This window comes from Raphanus sativus, chromosome 4 (assembly GCF_000801105.2).
Source record: "Raphanus sativus cultivar WK10039 chromosome 4, ASM80110v3, whole genome shotgun sequence".
NCBI lineage: Eukaryota > Viridiplantae > Streptophyta > Magnoliopsida > Brassicales > Brassicaceae > Raphanus > Raphanus sativus.
The window spans coordinates 11,624,378-11,640,180 of record NC_079514.1 but is presented as its reverse complement, the minus strand read 5'-3'; the positions used below and the strand labels follow the sequence as shown (position 1 = coordinate 11,640,180).

The window sequence follows — 15,803 nt, the reverse complement described above, 5'->3', positions numbered from 1 at the left end:
CTCTTAATGGGCTCCTCCGATAGGCTGACGTTCATTCTCTTGTGGTTTGCTGCAGGTTACCATCTACTATATTCGCGAGAGCAGAATGACAGGAAGCACATCAACACTTTAAGGTCAACTAAAGCCAGTTGATCACATTGGTCAACTGGTGGATAAGATTGTTAGGAACCGTATCTCTTCCAGTGATTACATTTTAAAGCCGAGGCTAGGTCTGATGACAAGACGATTTGAAACACATACCACTTAATATTTTGGTTCTGGTTTTATTCTTTAAACTATTTAGTTCTTGTACATATATATCAGAGGAAGATGTATACAAAGCCACTAGTCCTTGATATTGAGCCAGAGAACCCTTACCTAAAGGCAGAGGTAGAGAATAAAGTATAAGAACAATATTTATACAATAAAAATTAAAGAATAACACACCCTTGAACTGTAGCAAAACTGCCACCATAGGCAAGCAAAAATCACAGTAACACAAACTTAATTTGAATCATTCATATAATAATATTGGATATTTAGAATTTCATTCGAATAATAGTGGCTTGTGTTTTATTGGAGAGAAGATCCCACATCGAATATATGATGGGGACATAAGTAATATATAAGGGACTTGGATCACACCACTAATTGCCAATTGGTTTTAAGTGGAAGCCCAAGAAACTTAACATGGTATCAGAGCCGGCCCAATACTCTGACCCTTTAATCCGGCCCGGACAGTGGCCCGATCAACCCATTAGCTGATGGCCCAGAGAAGGCTCAGTTCTTCGAGATATCTAGAAAAGAACATTATCTCGGAGGGGTATGATGGATCTGCGAGATTAATGGTTATACGCACCATTATCTCGAGGGAGGGTATTGGAGAGAAGATCCCACATCGAATATATGATGGGGACATAAGTAATATATAAGGGACTTGGATCACACCACTAATTGCCAATTGGTTTTAAGTGGAAGCCCAAGAAACTTAACATGTTTAGATTCAAACAGGAGTTTAACGACGAAGATGGAGGAGCTACAGAGGTGACGACGTTGAGTCTCCTGATGAAGAAGCTTCTGGTGAATGTGTTTGCCGCTTGATGAGAGGAAGATATGTGTGTTTCATGAAGCCTTTGTAGTCCGACATATGTCAAACCGCCATCATTTAGGTCATGTTCATTTCTGCATCCAGACGTTGCATCTGGATTCTGGTATTCAGACGTTGTTCGTTTGGACACTATTTTATCAACATCTAGATGCAACATTTATAATATCTAGAATATCAAGATTTTTGAAATGCTAAAATTTTTGAAGTTACATTTTGCATCTCAAAATCTAAAAGATCTAAATATTCTTTAAAAAATATAAAATTAATTAAATTATTTATTATAGTTATAATATAATATTTTAACAAGAAAATTGAAATTTTTTGCCCAAAAAACATGTTTTTACCAAAATTGGAAAATGCGTTTTTTGCCAAAACCAGAAATATGTATTTTTTTTTGCCAAAACCTGAAATTGTGTTTTTTTCCGTCTGGAAACGTGTTTGTCTTCTAAAACCCGAAAATATATTTTCCCTCCAAAATCTAAAAATGTTTTTCCAAAATATCAAAATATGGAAGTTTTCTCTATCAACCCTCACAATATGTTTTTCCGCAAAAACAAGAAAACGTATTTTCCAACGAAATTAGAAAACATGATTTCCTATAAATATCCAAAAATGTGTTTTTCTTCCAAAATCTAAAACATGTTTTTTCTCCAAAATCAGAAGAAAGTGTTTTCCCGTGAAAGTTGGAAAACATGTTTTTCCGTCAAAATCCAAAAATGTGTGTTTTCCGTCAAAACCTAAAAATACGTTTTCCTAAACCTCAAAAATACATCTTTTCGCCAAAACCAGATAATAGATTTTTCTAATAGGGAAAATGCATTTTTCCGCAAAAATTTAAAAACGCGTTTTCCCGCAAAAATCGGAAAAATGTGTGTTCCGTCAAAACCCAAAATATGCATTTCTCGCTAAACCCCGAATTTTTTTTTTTCCGCCACAAATTAAAAACATGTTTTCCCTCCAAAACCCGAAAACATGTTTTCCTTCCAAAACTCAAAAATGTGTTTTCCCTCCAAAATCTTTTAAAATTTTTTTTATTACAATCCAAAAACGTATTTTTCCCTCAAAACTTAAAAATACGTTTTTCCTTCAAAGCTCAAAATGTGTATTTTCCGCCAAAAAAAAACACATTTTCTTCCAAAACTCAAGAATGTGTTTTTCTACGCAAAATCCGAAATGTGTTTTCCCATCAAAACCCAAAATGTGTTCTAAAAGAGAAAACACGTTTGCCGCCAAAACACAAAAACTGTTTTCCTGCACATAATCCAAAAATGTGTTTTCCGTCAAAATCTAAAAACGTGTCTTTCCTTCAAAGACGGAAAAAAGTGTTTCTCCGTCAAAATTAAAAAATATATTTTCCTGCAAAAACTCAAAAAAGTATTTTTCTGCCAAAATCCGAAAACACATCTTTCCACTAAAACCAGATTAATGTGGTTTTCCAGAAATATTGGAATATGTGTATTTCTTGCGAAAACCACAAATTATATGTTGTCGTTAAAATCACAAAATTAGTTTTTTCATCAAAATCTGCAAAATCATATTTTCGGAAAAATTCAAAATAATTTATTTGAATATTAATATTAAAATCAGTTTATTATTAAGAATAAGAATAATCCTTTTTACTAATTTTAGCTATTAGTATTCTAATTATATTATCAAATAAAAAACGAACAACTTGATATCTAGATGTATCTGAATGAAAACATTAACTATTAAAAAACGTACAACATTTGAATGCAATATTTAGAGCATTTTCAACCACAGATACATCTAGATGCTGGATCAAATACATAAACGATTATGATAATACTCTTATTTTGTGTAGTCATCTCGCTAGGCTTTACTTATAATCTGCTTTATGGGCTTTAAATGAAATAGTTTACACACAAAAATATTCTTTAAACATTATTTGAAAATAAAAAATAATTTATGTAAGTTTCTTCACCATAATGATTCCAATAAATAAATGATGATATATCATATTAAAAATAATGAAATAGATTCTATGTAATTATAACATAACTTAACACAATTATGAAATAAATTTCAGTATACAAATTCAAATATAAAGCAATAAATATATGATAGTTACCATAATTGAAAAACTATAAGCAAAATAACTTAAATCTTAGATAAAATTTATTATAAACTTATACACTAAAAAAATAATAAAAAATATTTGTTTGATTTATTAGTATTATATATTTTATTTTTTCCAATGAGAAACATATATATATATATATATATATATATATATATATAATAAAATTGTAATAAGATAATATGTCTCTACCATATTTTTTATTAACAATATAATATCATTTTAAAGTTATTATACAATGTTAAGATTATTGTAATATGATCTATTTATTAAATATACATATATACATTTTGAAAATATTTTAAGACATTTTAATAATTTTTTATCATATCAAAGAAAAAAATGTATATAAGCATTTATATTTTCTGTGGATAGTCAAATAAACAAATAAAGCTATATTTAAATTTATTATTCAGTGTAAAGATAAACCTACTCAAGTCTTAAATTATTGAACTATATTTAAAATTTAACTGCAATAAAATAATTTAATTGAGTGACTAGCATTCAATTCTTTAGGTTTAATAAGTATATTTTATAAGTTAAACATTTTTAATGAAAACCAACAAAATTAATAATTTATTTAATTTATTCTTAAAAAAGAAATAAAATAGTGTAAAATTATTATTTGAAAAAATGAAAATTAGTTTATTAAATTAAAATTATTTAAATACCATTTGTTATAAAATTAAATGAAAAAACTACAGATGATTATTTTATATTTTTAAAAATTAATGAACTTAAAACTAAATGTAATCAAATATTATTATTTTCCCTTTCAAAAACTTGGGTTTTTTTTTGCATAAAGAAGATTGTCTGATGGGGGTCGAGAAAATAAATTAGAAAAGAGTTTCTGTCTGTTTCTTTCTTCCACCCTCTGAGCCAGTGAGCCGCCTTCCCTTCCTTGTTACTCTCCTCTCGCTCAACCGGTTCCTCCCAAGCAAGCACGCAAGCAAGAAGCTGCTTTCGATCTTCCTTTTCGTGCCCTCGTTTCTAATCGTAAGTTATAGATCTTGAGATTGAACAAATAGATCTCGCTATAAAGCTTCTTTGCTCATTCTGTTCCTTAGGATCTTCAACTAGTTTTTCTCGGTATGTTTATTAGAAATTCAGGAGTCCAGTTTTGTTTCTTTGTAGCGTTTAGACAAAGATGAACCCGGTTTAATTTGAGGCATCGAGTAGAAATCCCTAATTTTGAGAGACTCCTGCTTAGGGTTTTATTACCTATTAAAAAAAACCTTTGTGTTCAGATTTGTAACTGATTCTACTTGTTCAAGAGTTACTACAGATTCTCTTTCCAATCTGTTCGAAAACACTGTCATTTTTCTTTTTCTTTTTTTTTTGTTGCTTAAAGACTGCCAGTGTCTGAAACTGTCTTTTACAAACTTTGGTCTGAATGAATGGTGTTTTCGTCTCTGATTAGCTCAAAAAGGGACACTACAGACATGTCTGAATCGAAGGATGAGAAAGCACAGGTTGCAGCCGACAGGATCAAGGCCGCAGCACTCACTGCTTCCAAAGGTTTAAGCCGTACCCAAGCCGAGAGAGCAGCGGCCGCAGCTTCCAGGAACGTCAACGCTTACGGTCAGAAGGAGGAAGGTCCGAGCAGATGGCAGGAGAAGAGGGAAGCCAAGAGGCAGATGTATCTGATGAGTACCGAGAAAGCCGTCAGGCTTGGGGAGAGGAAGGACAAGTCGGTGTCGGCATCTGTCGTGGGAGGAGGAGGAAGCAGCTTGGCGGCTTCGCAGTGCCAGAAGTGTTTCCAGACGGGGCACTGGACTTATGAGTGCAAGAACGAGAGGGTTTACATCTCTAGGCCTTCCAGAACCCAGCAGCTTAAGAATCCTAAGCTGAGGATGAAGCCTTCTGTTGATGATCTTGGTGATGATGAGAAGGTAGATGCAGGAAACGGGAAGGATGAGGAAGGTGAGAGGCGGTCGTCTAAGAAGAGCAAGAGAAAGCAGAGGTCGAAATCTGATTCCGGGAGTGATAGCGAAGGCTCTGTGTTTGAAACAGATAGTAGTGACGGCTCTGAATCATCCGGAGAGAGTGATTCAGAGTACAGTTCGTCGTCTGACTCGGAGGAGGAGGAAAGGAGGAGGAGGAGAAGGAATAAGAGGAAGAGCAAGAAGAAGCCAAAGCAGAGGAAGGAAAGGCAAAGGAGAAGAAGATACAGCTCTTCTTCATCTGAGGGGTCGTCTGATTCAGAATCAGCTTCGGACTCTGATTCTGATGAAGACAGAAGAAGCAGTAGAAAGAAGAAGAGCAAGAGGCACAGCAGCAACAAAGGTCGTTGAGTTGGGTTTTAGGAAAATCTGAAGTGGATGATGAGTACTTTTTTTCTATATGCGTTTTTAGAGTGAGTCATTTTGAGCTACATGAAGAATACTCGCAGCTTCTTTTTCTCATGTTTCAACTTTCCCTTTTCTCAGCCATTCATGGCTTTGTGTTGTAGTAAACTGATGGATTTGAGAATCTCTTTTAGTTTTCAGAACTCGATAGACACGCAAGAAAGAAAAAACCACCTTTCAAGAGTATCCTAAAGTAGACCGCAGGAAATTACAAAAAAAAAGTTAGTAAACGTCAAGGGCTTGTTTATATATATTCATATATTGTGATATCATTGGTGATGATGTGAAGGGCTTGTTCTTGTAAGTTATTTGTTGATGTATATAGTAGTGACTTATTACTTGAAGAAACGATCCTGTATACTGTATTTTCCATCAAATTTTGTTTTCTGCGTAGTATTATTTACCCATCTATAATCACATAATAGGCAAAAGTTCTGTCCATTTGCATGTAGTGTCAAACATTAAAATCATACTGAAATTTGCCTGGATCATTCAACGGAAGATGGTTACCTGATTTCAAAAGCACCAAATGTTTTGACCTCTCCAATCTTTCTTTACTTGCAATGAAAAAATATTCTCTCCAACTAATCCTAACCCTATATTTCTCAAAGAAAAACTAATAAAATTCTCTTCATTCATTAGAACTAGAGTTTTCTTTAAGAAAAGAAGGAATAATTCTAACTAAAAATTTGAGAACATGAGAGAAAAAAAAAAGGGAAGAGATTTTATCTACATAAGGCAGTTAGGCACTACTGCTACGAGGGAAGAAATGCTACAAAGAAGGTAGCGTGCGGTCGAACCATTTTGAGAGATGTGAGATTTTGGCCGCTACGCTTTTATTTCGACCAAAGAAAGTTTCTGCATTGGACAACATAACTGCTACGTCGTGTCTTAATGCTTCCACACTCCGGTAATAGTTGTTCTCAAGCCTTGATCTAATTACTTCAAGAGACAAAGGAACTGGGAACCTGCACATTAATCCATTTGAACAAAACCATGTCAGCTTCATCTCCCATCAAGACCCTCTCCTAGTGTCGAAGAAACTTACATGTTGGTGTAGCTGGAGCTTCCCACGGTCTGGTTCAGCTTTTGAAGGCCATAAGAATCCTGAAACGAATTAAGTAGAGAAGATTGTTTCATAGACTGGAATTAATATCACGTAAATATTAAATTTGATCAGAATCACAAACCTTGGTTCTCTTATTTGAAGTCTCTAACTTTGTTAAGGCCAAGAGAAGACGGTTTCGTTCATCATCATCAACGTGAGGCTGCTCCCACTTGGTATCAGCATCAAAAAGCTCCCAGGGACTGTGAAGATGTGTCTCAGTCGGATCACTCTTGTATTTAACTGTGTACCTTTCCCACGGACTATCAGGAAAATCAGGTGATTTGGCTTTCACAGCTAGAATCCTTCCTTCCCACCAACTACCATCTTCTTCGCCTTCGTCTCTCCACCAAACCTTACACTTATCCCTGAAAGTCCAGTTCCTCTGTATTGCTGCTTCGTACCGACTTCTTTCCACTAGAAAATCTGGAAAGGTCACCACATCTGGCAATGTAAGTTTGAATGTTTTGTTGAACACTTCGGAGTTTGGATCAATGACTTTTAGTATCATTTTGCAGCAGCTATCCCCAGAACCAGCAAGTGTTGCATATTCAAGACTTTCCACTTTACAAATTTCCACTGCCTTCATATTTCCTCCCTTTACTGAAGTCCAAGGAGCCACTTCCCTCGGGGAACTAAAGTTTAAGTATTCTTGATGCCCCTGAAAGATGCGAGTAACACAAAAATTTGATATCAGACAAAGGTTGGCTAAGCGAGACAACATATAAGATCATTACAAACACTTACCTGTCGCAAATACGCAACTTCGTCCCCCTTTTGTGGAATATAACGAGAACCCTCTTCATGTGCCGATAATGTCAACCAGGATACCTTTTCTGTTGACTGCTGAGCCTTCTTTGTTTCAGCAGGTTTGGTTTCACTAAAGGGATAAGTAGACCTTCTATTTCTTGTGGATCTCAACCTAACTGTTGCCCCAGAAGTTGATCTCCCCTCTTCTTCCGGAGAGTTTTGGTTTCCGCGTGACTTACTTAGTTTGTCTCGGCTGTCTGTCAAACTGTCTTCCGACTTCTCCAGTCCATTCGACTCGGTTCCATGAAACCCATTAGGGACACCTTCATGGGAATTAGCGACACTACTCTGATCATGGGAACCTGGACTTATTTCTTGACTTAGAGTAGCACCCCCGTCTGAGTTATTCTTATGCTTTCGTGACTTCAGTCGTCTATAGACTAAATCAAACATCCGTTTAGGATGTGACACATGAACATTATTGGCAACTGAGACAGGATCACTGATAGGCGGATTTGATTCCTGCACACAATCATTTCTCAGAGACGGCTCTGTTCCAACCACACCATCCTTTTGACATTCCAACGGCAAATCACATTTAGTGTCTGCAGAATCATCATTTAATGCGCCAGAGCCACCACTCTCCTGATTTATTGATGAAGATTTTACTTCTGGCTTCAAAGATGTATCAGGAGCCCTTGAAACCCTCTTGGAGCGTATCCTCAACGTCTTAGAGAGAGGTGGAAGACTATCTTTCAGATCATGCAGGCGACCGGTTACATCCTCAGAACATTTAGATGCACTGTCATCAGCCATTCGACTTGGCGATCCATCCACTATTAGGCACCGTTCGTCACCATTTGGTAAACCATTAGAAATCGGGTCGGTGTCAACTTCAACGCCATCTACATCTGTTCTTAATTCCAAACAACTAGGTTCTATAACACCATTATCATGGTGATTTGCATCCTTCTTAACATTATTTTCTCTTCCCTCTGGCTCAGAGCCCATATATCCATGAGCTGATTTTGCTTCACCTCTCATTCGCTTTGATGTACGAGCCTTCACCGTTCCCCATTTGACTTCACTTACATCTAACCCATTAAATTGGTTTGTGTGTTCAAGGTTCTCAGGAACGCTCGAGTCTTCCGCACAGCCATTCGATAAAGTTGGAGTTGGAACCTGAGAAGATGTTCCAGGTAGGTTCTCCAGCAAGGTAAGCGTATCTGACTTCTTAACAGGAAACCTAACAACCAATCTCCTCCGTTCAGCAGGATGAGTTTCTCTAATATCACACTGTTGAGCCCCATCGTCTGAATCACATACGAGAATATTTTTCCCTTTTGATTGCTTGCCATGCCCATTTAAAGCAACATCAAGTTCACTATCCCCAGTGCCTGAGTCCTGTGTTGTCGATTCACTTTCTGACGACCCACTCAATTCAGAGACATCCTCCTCTTCTGCATCTTTAGATCTACCAGTAATCTTAGAAAACCAAGAGAGGGCATTTTGAGCAGCTGCTCGCCTAGGTCTGGACGATTTAGATTTTGACGATTTCCTCTTCGATTCTTTACGACCACTCCTAGATTTCCTGGTACGTTTGTTCTTGTTTGTACCTCCTTCAAGATCATCAGAGTTTTTCTTTTTAACACGCCTACCCGAAGAAGTCATGATCCCAGCCTGGTAAAGAGGTAAAAACGGATAAGTAGCATATTTAGGCACAAGATCAACGCAAAAATTACAAAATACTCACTCCTGACTTATGTCTTTTTCTTTTGGATCTTCTAAGGCTATTCTGATGATCACCGTCCTCATCGCTTTCACTAGAACTGGAACCTGACTCACCAGAGGTTGAAGAATTTACACATTCTTGCTCTTTTCCAGACGAATACTCTTCTGGCACATTGTACTCGGAGTCATTTTCATCGCTTAAGATATCGACTTCTGGTTCCCACTCCATTACATCTAAAAATTCTGGCAACGGTTCAGCTAAGTCTAGATCTGCCAGAGGTGGCATTTGGTAATCTTGATCTAAAGTGATATCTGGCCCTACAGCAAGCTTTAAAGCAGATGGTCGCCATTCTTTGCCTAAGGCGCCAAGTCGCCGTTTCTGAAACATGGTCTGATATGGCTCTTCATATGGAATCATCGCTGAAATTCAGAACGACAGAGAGTGAGTAATATACCCACCCTGAGTAGAAGGATCCACAAATCACTTGTAACCATAGTAAGAGATAATAAAACCTGAATCACAGAGAGGATCCTCCATATTTCGGCGATAAGGTGGAAGCTGAGACTCCTGAATCAAAGTTTCCAAATGCCTATTAGTTATTAAACTATGCCTATACAAGCAGAATTGCAGAGATAAAAGAAACTATTAATTCAGTTTCATAAGTAGAATCACTAGAAGTGTAAAAAAGATGAGCCATTTACCTGGTCAAGGACATTACCATATAGGTCCTGAATTAATGGCCGATAATCCCCTAAGAAGAACTGCAAGATCCACAGAGAAATCATAAGGAAATTCCATTTCATCCTATACGAAAACAGGAGATTTATGTTCTCTCCGAATAACAGAACTAAGAGATAGATGAATTTCTGTAGGGTATCGATCAGAAACGTGGTAATTAGAAGTACGTTAACGAAGCTTCATCCGCAACTGAAGTTATATAGGTACCTGATCGTATTTAGCGTCCTTTTGAGAATCCCCTTGGCCTGTGCTTAATACGTAAAGTTGGCCCACATCATCTGAAAGTATAATCGACGTTCCATCCCTAATTATAAAGATACACATTAGCAATCAGATGTAGTAAGAGCATAACGAGTACAGAACAAGATTATTTGCTTACGGTGAAAACTTCCCATCTACCAACTTGAAGTGTGAAATCTTGTATGTTTCGATAGGTATGCCTTCCCATATCTAGAAGAAGAGAATAAAGGCTTAAAGAAATCCGAAAAGAAGCGATTAGACAGCTGATAAACTAAAACTTACATCCCACACTATTGTTTGTCCATCATAGCCAGCACTCATAGCTATCCGAGGATTAAAAGGATGGACGTCCATAACATATGTCTACAAACAATACGTATAACATGTTGAAAACGGTAGTACAAAACAGAACCAGACAATATAACGAGAAGTAAATGGCAGTAGGTAGAGTGGGAATGGTAACAATAGTTTGGAAGTAAATTCATAGTCTGCTTAAAAGAAGTATGGTTTATGTTTTAATTTTTATAGACGCGGGGAGCAAATTCTTACTTATTTCCTTACTTTAAAGTACAAAGATCAAAACTTTTAGCAATTCTGAAAGTCTTAAGACAGTCAACCAAATCCATGATAGGTGAGAAGTATACAGAAGGGATCAGCACTCACAGATGCTGTATGGCCAGTCAAAGAATGTACCAAGCTACCATCAGAGGCATTCCACACGCATATCCTACAATCTTTAACATTGACAGTGATTCTAGTTAGCAAGAATAAAGCGCTATAAGAAACAGGACTTGATAAACTCTTAGCCATCAAGAGTGTCAAACTAGTGTTACCCATGATAGCCGCAAGGACAAAACGATTATCCAGACTCCAAGCAATCATGTTAACCCCACGAGGAGTAGGCAGGATCCTTTGACGTGGCCCGCCTCTAGGAGGTTGAGGAGGCATGGGCGGAGGTGGAACCTTGAGATGATATGCGCGTGTCCATCGGCAGCTTTTCCCCTGAAAGACGTAAACAAAGATCTGGGTTTTTGCTCCGATAAAAACGTACTGAATTAGGTGATGTTCGTAATTATCAAAGCGAAAATAAATGTTACATGTGATCTCCGTGATCTTGGAATCCAAATGATTGCACTACCATCACGAGAGCATGTAACTATGTTATCATGACAGAACCTAGGAGATACATGTGTTATTGAATGTGAAACACAAAACATAGATAAAGGTTAATACTAACAGTAATTGCAAGATTATCTACTTGCAACAGATAGCACACACCAGGAATTCTTAAATTTTGGAATACTATCGTCTTTTGTGTAGTCAGTAACGGCAAATTTATATCCTGCAGCACAACCACTGGAAAGCACCACAGCAAATTAGGATCAGACAATGAGGACCTCATAAGAAATGTAATTTCAAAAGCGGTTGGCTAACCTGAACTGAACGTAATTAACATCATTCTCATGTCCAGCCAGAACATCCATCTCATGATTTGGCTGATCCGGATCATCATTATTGAACTTGTTAGCATTCCAAACCTGTGACCAAGGAAACACCTTTTGTAATTAATTGAACCCTGTAAAATTTGGTAGAATGTAACTGTAGATTGACCAGTTTGAACTCAAATCAAGATACAGTAAGAAAAACATATATCAGTACCGAGTATACTCTAGCAAGAGTGTCAGAGCTGCCAGTGACAAATGCAGATCCATTGGCATTGAATGCGCAGGAAAAGATTTGGTGACTCTGCTGAGCATTACTAGAAGAAGGGACATTGTTCTTTCCTGCAATATGTTTCCTTAGTCAGCCCAACAGCTTTCAGTAAATCAAAGCAACAATCAATAAGCTAAGACGGTAGAGCTATCACCATCAGGACTATGAGGCCTAGGGACATATATCCGCGGCGGAACTTGAGCACCCCGAGCATCCCATATCCTACATGTACCATCATCTGACGATCTGTAGAAATTTAACAAAGGGACAAAGCAGTTTATAAAGATGCCAAATCGAATGAAACACCTTTTCTAGATAAGCAAATAAATCTTAAGACGCATTACATAGTAGAGATACATTTCATAGCTCAATAATAACATAACATCATATATTCCATCTGAAGGAGAGAACGAACTGGAGTGCACTTAACTTTCCAGCTTTATGACAAAAAGGTTAATTAATTCAAATTTTCAAAACATACTACATAGGCGATAAACTGAAAATCCACAATATGAATAGCATGGTGTTAACCAAATGAAAAAGAAAACTAACGATGTATGCCAAAAGAACTGGAGAACAATTCTTACGAAAGAAGCTGGTACGGGGATCCAGGTCTGGGACTAAATGCAATAGCAGTAACAGCTCCAGTATGTCCACGAAGTACCGAAACTGGTAAGCCATCTGGCAATCGCCACTAGAAAAAATCCAGATGGTGAAACTCGTCAAGGAGGCCAATGTATAGAAGTCATAGTGGAAACATATACAGAGGCGACATAAGAAACTTACAACGCGGATTACACAATCATTTGATGCGGATGCTATGAAAGTGTTGTTTGAACTCACAGCAAGATCAGTTATGTCACCCTTGCATATGCACCAGAAACAAAAAATTTAAACACCACCTAAGGATACAGTAATAAGATTATAGTAAGCTCAGAGAGTACTTCGAACTCACTTCATGCCCTCGACAGCTTGTCAGGCAGTACGCAGTTTCCATTGACCATACTTTTACAAGGCGATCATCTGAACCAGTGATTACATACCTTCCTGAGCGGTCAAATATAGCTGCAGCATATTCATATAGGTTCATCCCAATGATTAGGGTATTATTTGACAACGAAACATAATATTAACATTCACCTCTAAACAAGTAAATAACTTACCACAGTACACAGCATTTCTGTGTCCACGTATCCTCTTGATGTTCTGCATCTTTTGTACCATTGTAGATGGTTTTGCAATAACATAACATGCTGCACGAATCGATGGGGCTCGATGATGTCTGGCAAAACCACCACCAATTTCTCTCAAACTTAAACCACGCACCTGATCAGCACGCATATGAGGCCAACGCATGCTAATAGGTGGTGGTTTGAAATCACTGCCAACTATGTCCTTGTCATCTGCAAACCAAACGAGGTAGCTTTAGCGAACCGAGATTTTGAAACAGAGCTTCGTAAATTCATAACAAGTCCTTCGTAAAACAGAGCTTCGTAAATTCATAACAAGTCATGAAATTGGTTTATTATAGTTTGTGTTTATACATGTACGCTAATATATATATATGTGTGTGTGTGTGTCTGTGCATGTGAAAAGTTTGTGTAAATATTAAGCACACACAAGAAAAAAAGACAACACCACACTCGCCAACAAGAAAACAAATTTTAGAAATCACCTACAGCTCAAAAGGGAGAACGAGCCAGTCCCTAGAAGAGTTGGGACACCAGCTACAATCAGATTGTTTCCATTTCCATCACCGAGGCCGCGTGAGGGAGTAGGCCTACTTGAAACAAAGACTAATTGCTTTAGGAGCTCCACCAAGTGATCTTTTTTTACGTGAGAATACCTGAGAGTGCACAGTAAATGTCATGAAACACGTTAGAATCTCGGGTGGAAAGAAACCTATACCAGTCATTAATAAATATGAAAATACATATGTAAGAAATGAATGACCAATCATTAACTTCTTCACATACAAATTCATATGATTTCCCATAAGTACTACAGTCAGCGAGTGACAGAAACTCTACTAGTTACCTCTTAACCAACTCAGTATAGTTTAAAGGAAAGGAGTCTCCATCATCATTCTCATCCCCACTAGGCAACCCAGTCCTCGAGTACCAAGCATGATATCTTCTAGGAAGAAGCTCATGCTCAAGAAGTTCATGTCGCAACAGTGCATAAGTTTTCTGGCATGGCCCAGAGGAAAGTAAGTGGAGCATCAAAAAGTAAACTTCCCGCATGTCCAAGTCGATGTTAGGTACAACATTTTGAGCAATATCTGGGTCTGCCATCTGCACATTCCCTGGCAATTTTTTAGATAAACTCAAAGGCTTCATCGGGAGAGAGACTGAATCGGCTTTCGGAGTATTTTTCCTAAGAGCCATCAGACCCTGTAAATTTTACAGATATTGACGTCAGTTATCAACGCAAAGACAACAGCTACAACCCAAAAGGACAGACACAAACTTCAAAAAGATATACAGTATTAAGAGGAGTGAAAAAAAGATTCTAAGCAATCTTCTGTTAGTTGTACTCTGGAAAACTACATATAGCGTCATCTCTAAGATTTGAGCTTATTAAACATCCCTAACCACGTAGTTCCTATTAATTCTTCTGTTACTTCTACTCTATGGATATTTACAGGACACCATCGGAGATCTAGAGGGATTGCAGGGAACGTCGAACCCAATGCATCTCTACACTTTGAGCATACCAAAAAATCATTAACCAAGTAATTCCTATTTGATTCGTCACAGCAGACTATCTAAATTACTACTTGGCGTATTATCATCCTTGTACAAATGCTTCACTATGTCTACTCTGTCCTTGCTAATCTGTTTACTCCATCATTGTAACAAGGATTCCTATGGCACCAAAAGGGACTTAAACTACATAACTGAAGTATTCAAAATCACGAACTCCAATGAATAGACTTCTAAATTATCTATTATATTAAAATATCTTTAGGTTCCATAAGAAGTCCTGAGAACCAAACAAATAAACTTTTTTCCCCACAACACACACATGAAAAAATTAATAAATGCCAACAGCTTTTTATGCTACTTATTTTCACCAAATCTACACCAAACCGAAATGTAAGTTTTAACTTTCAAATAAATAAGAGAGCTTTAGAGACTGAGCCCTCCAAGGATGCACCGTAATCCCAAGGAGAACAACGATCACAGACCAAAAGAACGGAGGAGATAACGACTCTTAAACCCGTAACACATTGTATCTATCTATCTATCTATCTATCTATCTATCTATCTATCTATCTATCTACAAGATGAAAAAAACTCCAAACCCTAAATTCGAGACGCCCGATCTCTAACAAACCATACAATCCAAACGCTAATCCCAATCAAACTTTGCAATACAGAATCCAGATTGGCCACAGGCACATACATGCACAATACACAGCGAATGGGGTTCCTCAAGCTTCAACAAATATCTCTCTAAAGAGGAAAATAAACATAATATAGAAAAGTTCGTCGAACCTCGTCTAACGGCGGCGGCGGTTTAGTGAGTGAGTCGTTGAAAGGGTTCAGGTTCGTTCGGATTCGGGCGGAGACGGAGACGGAGACGGATTGAATCCAGATTCCCGAGATGGTCAATTTAGGTTTTCGTTTGGTTATTGGAGAGAAAGAGGATCAGAATGGAAGAAGCGTATAACTGTCAGTCTTGTGAAGGTCTGATAGTCATGGGTGTTGTTGAGCATCGGTGTATAGAAGGCCAAGGATTTTTTTTTTTTTGGTGGAGGAAACGCACTTGGGGATAGAAAGACAAAGGGAGAGAAACAGAAACAACTAAACGAACTTGACCCTTAAAACGCTGCGTTTTGCTGTTATTTTAGCACCTAGGGAAGTGTCCGCTCACGTGCACATTTAACTAAATATTCTTTCAATTTTAACCCAACAGTGGCTGTAGTTTAGTGGTGAGAATTCCACGTTGTGGCCGTGGAGACCTGGGCTCGAATCCCAGCAGCCACA

The 15,803-nt window shown here is 37.5% G+C and overlaps 2 protein-coding genes and 1 non-coding gene across 4 annotated transcripts; 2 read left to right on the top strand and 1 right to left on the bottom strand.

The window, feature by feature from the left end:
- The first annotated feature begins 4,007 nt into the window (after positions 1-4,007).
- LOC108854006 (uncharacterized) lies at positions 4,008-5,676 on the top strand. Its single transcript, XM_018627491.2, has 2 exons — positions 4,008-4,181; positions 4,606-5,676. The coding sequence occupies exon 2, from the start codon at positions 4,628-4,630 to the stop codon at positions 5,477-5,479; it is 852 nt and encodes a 283-aa protein (XP_018482993.2). The 5' UTR covers positions 4,008-4,181; positions 4,606-4,627; the 3' UTR covers positions 5,480-5,676.
- Positions 5,677-6,147: 471 nt separating this feature from the next.
- Positions 6,148-15,608, bottom strand: LOC108854004 (uncharacterized). 2 transcript variants are annotated; one of them, XM_018627489.2, is made up of 24 exons: positions 15,312-15,608; positions 13,849-14,204; positions 13,491-13,657; positions 12,975-13,214; positions 12,767-12,876; positions 12,598-12,675; positions 12,399-12,505; positions 11,966-12,057; positions 11,758-11,882; positions 11,533-11,636; positions 11,377-11,454; positions 11,196-11,274; positions 10,932-11,100; positions 10,762-10,832; positions 10,381-10,461; positions 10,238-10,308; positions 10,066-10,162; positions 9,822-9,881; positions 9,633-9,687; positions 9,142-9,539; positions 7,386-9,068; positions 6,724-7,299; positions 6,582-6,640; positions 6,148-6,501 (listed from the first exon to the last, which is right to left on the bottom strand). In XM_018627489.2, exons 2-24 carry the CDS (start codon positions 14,196-14,198, stop codon positions 6,306-6,308), a joined length of 5,046 nt encoding a protein of 1,681 aa, XP_018482991.2. In that variant the 5' UTR covers positions 14,199-14,204; positions 15,312-15,608; the 3' UTR covers positions 6,148-6,305. The 2 variants fall into 2 exon arrangements, with proteins under 2 accessions (XP_018482991.2, XP_018482992.2); XM_018627490.2 differs by lacking the exons at positions 13,849-14,204; positions 15,312-15,608 and having other exon boundaries at positions 13,487-13,627.
- A 123-nt stretch (positions 15,609-15,731) lies between these two features.
- Positions 15,732-15,803, top strand: TRNAH-GUG (transfer RNA histidin (anticodon GUG)). Its single transcript has one exon. It is a non-coding gene; the product is annotated as a tRNA-His (tRNA).